This window comes from Abrus precatorius, unplaced genomic scaffold, assembly GCF_003935025.1.
Source record: "Abrus precatorius isolate BTA unplaced genomic scaffold, Abrus_2018 Scaffold9, whole genome shotgun sequence".
Lineage (NCBI taxonomy): Eukaryota > Viridiplantae > Streptophyta > Magnoliopsida > Fabales > Fabaceae > Abrus > Abrus precatorius.
This window is the reverse complement of record NW_020874439.1, coordinates 2911397-2914039: the sequence shown is the minus strand read 5'-3', so window position 1 is coordinate 2914039 and position 2643 is coordinate 2911397. Positions and strand designations below refer to the sequence as shown.

At 34.4% G+C, this 2643-nt stretch overlaps 1 protein-coding gene across 1 annotated transcript; it reads right to left on the bottom strand.

The window, feature by feature from the left end:
• Nucleotides 1–1234: 1234 nt before the first annotated feature.
• LOC113849596 lies at nucleotides 1235–2124 on the bottom strand. The gene is made up of 2 exons (XM_027479605.1): nucleotides 1941–2124; nucleotides 1235–1581 (listed from the first exon to the last, which is right to left on the bottom strand). The coding sequence occupies exons 1-2, from the start codon at nucleotides 2122–2124 to the stop codon at nucleotides 1235–1237; spliced, it is 531 nt and encodes a 176-aa protein (XP_027335406.1).
• Between the last annotated feature and the right edge of the window lie 519 nt (nucleotides 2125–2643).

Sequence of the window (2643 nt, the reverse complement as noted above, 5' to 3'; positions counted from 1 at the left end):
TGAGTCAAGTTGGGAAACGAGCGTGCGACTATGTGGTGCATTCCTACACAATATTATGTGCACGACCCCGAATGTCACTTACCACCCTGCATTTTTCCAACCTGCATTTTTCTAAGATATCTCATATCGTCTCCATCTTCCACTCTCCCAATGTATCTCTGAAACTATTTACATCATATCCTTTTCTATCTCATACTCTTTCGAGTATATTCACATGTTCACATATGCCATTTCTCATGTTCACACATATTTTTCATTAATTTTACACATAATTTTCATCATATACATCAAACCATGGTATTCATAATACACATCATTTTTACATTAACCACAATATATTCAAACATGAAGCATCCATCTCTTTGTATATTTCATATCACAAAATCATAAAATCATATCAACCATCCTCAATATACCTTATCATGCACTATTTGAACATAATAACACATTTTCGCCATGTATTCATCATAAAATCAAATAAACAACCAATTATTCTCAGTTTTCACTAATTATTTTTCATAAAACAAGGATTATTCCACATATAATCTTATATATGACAAGATCTATGAGAATACAAGTAATAAACATAACAAAATGATAAAGTAGAGACCCCTTACCTCAAAATAGAGCTTTTACAAAGATTTAACCGAAGATTTAACTCTAGAACAAAGTTTTTCGTAAGAACACCATGAACATCTATAAGAAAATGAAGAAGAGGAGAAACGAACGATAAATCTAACTTTAAACTTAGAGAAACTTACTTGAAATCCTTTAGAATGGACGTAGAATCACAGATCTGAAGAGAAATCTAAGTTTAAGGGGATTTAGTATGAGAGAAAATGGTGAGATATAGCATTGGAACCTTTGAGAACCTTGGATAGGAGTGAAATAGGAGTGAAGAAATAAAAATTTCATGTAAAAGCCCCTTTTTGTAGAAAATTTTCAAAATTTATTGTTCACTGCCTTACTGTTCATATCGGAAACACTGTACGCGTACTATACATTGACTGTATACGTACATGACATCAGCATGACTTCACTGATGATGTCATCATTTTTTTTTAAATATAAATTCCTTCCAAATCTATTCTAATTATACTTTAATAAATCTCATTTTATTTAAATCAAAGTGTAGTATGTTACAATTCTCCCCTCTTTTAAGGAATTTCATTCCCGAAGTTTGCTAAATTTCAAAAAGATCAGGATATAATTCTCTCATCTTATTCTCAGTTTCTCATGTGGTGTCTCCATCATCATTAGTATTCCATATTACTTTAACTAGTGAAATATCCTTACCCCTTAATTTCTTAACATGACGATCAACAATTTTCACCGGTTGTACATCATATGACAAATTCTCTCTCACTTGAATAGGATCAAGTTCTATCACATGAGTAGGGTCAGGAATATACTTTCTAAGCTGAGATACATGAAATACAGAATGCAAGTTTGAGAGATTTGGAGGTAAAGCAATCTCATAAGCAACAAGACCAACTTTACATAGCACTTCAAATGACCCAATAAACTTAGGAGACAACTTCCTGGATTTTAGAGGTCTTCTAACTCCAGTCACGGGTGAAACTTTCAAAAACACATGATCACTCACTTAAAACTCCAAAGGTTTTCTCCTCTTATCATAATAACTTCTTTGCCTATCTTGTGCTATTTTCATTTTTTCTGTGATCAATTTGATTTGCTCATGTTGCTTTTGAACCATATCTGGTGCATATAGGATCGCCTCTCCAGTTTCATACCAACACAAAGGCGTTCTACACTTCCTTCCATACAGAGCCTCAAATGGAGCCATTCCAATGCTTACATGATAATTGTTATTATACGTGAATTCCACCAAAGGTAGAATTCCTCCCAAGCTCCTTGTTGTTCCGTCACACAAGCTCTCAACAAATTCTCCAAGGACTGTATTGTTCTTTCAGTCTAACCATTAGTTTGTGGATGATAAGCTAAACTAAGTTTTAACTTAGTGCCCAAGGCTTTCTGTAGACTCTCCCAAAATCTTGATGTAAACCTTGGATCTCTGTCTGACACAACACTAGTTGGCACTCCATGCAATCTGACTATCTCTCTTACATACATATCTACTAGCTTCTCCAACTTGTACTTCATATTAATGGAAAGAAAATAAGCTGCTTTAGTCAATTTATCTACTATCACCCAAATTGCATCACGATTACTCTAGTTCTTAGCAAACCACACATAAAATCCATAGAAATACTATCTCACTTCCACTCAAGAATCTCCAATGGCTGCAACATCCCAGGTGAACGTTGATGTTCTACCTTTGTCTTTTGACAAGTTAATCACTTTGCTACATACTCAGCCACATCCTTCTTCATTCTATTCCACCAAAAATTCTTACAGAGGTCTTGATACATTTTTGTTGCACCAGGATGAAAACTCATTCTACTTTTATGAGCTTTCTCAAGTATCATCTGCATAAGTTCATCATTGGAAGGAATACACACACAGTTCTTGAACTTAATCAATCCATTTGCATCACAATGGAACTCCAAATCCTTTCCTTCACCCTTCTGCCTCATCATTTCCTGCAAGAACACATCTTCTTGTTAGGCATCACGAACCCCAACTAAGAAACCATTCTTGATTGTCATAGTCCCCAGATAC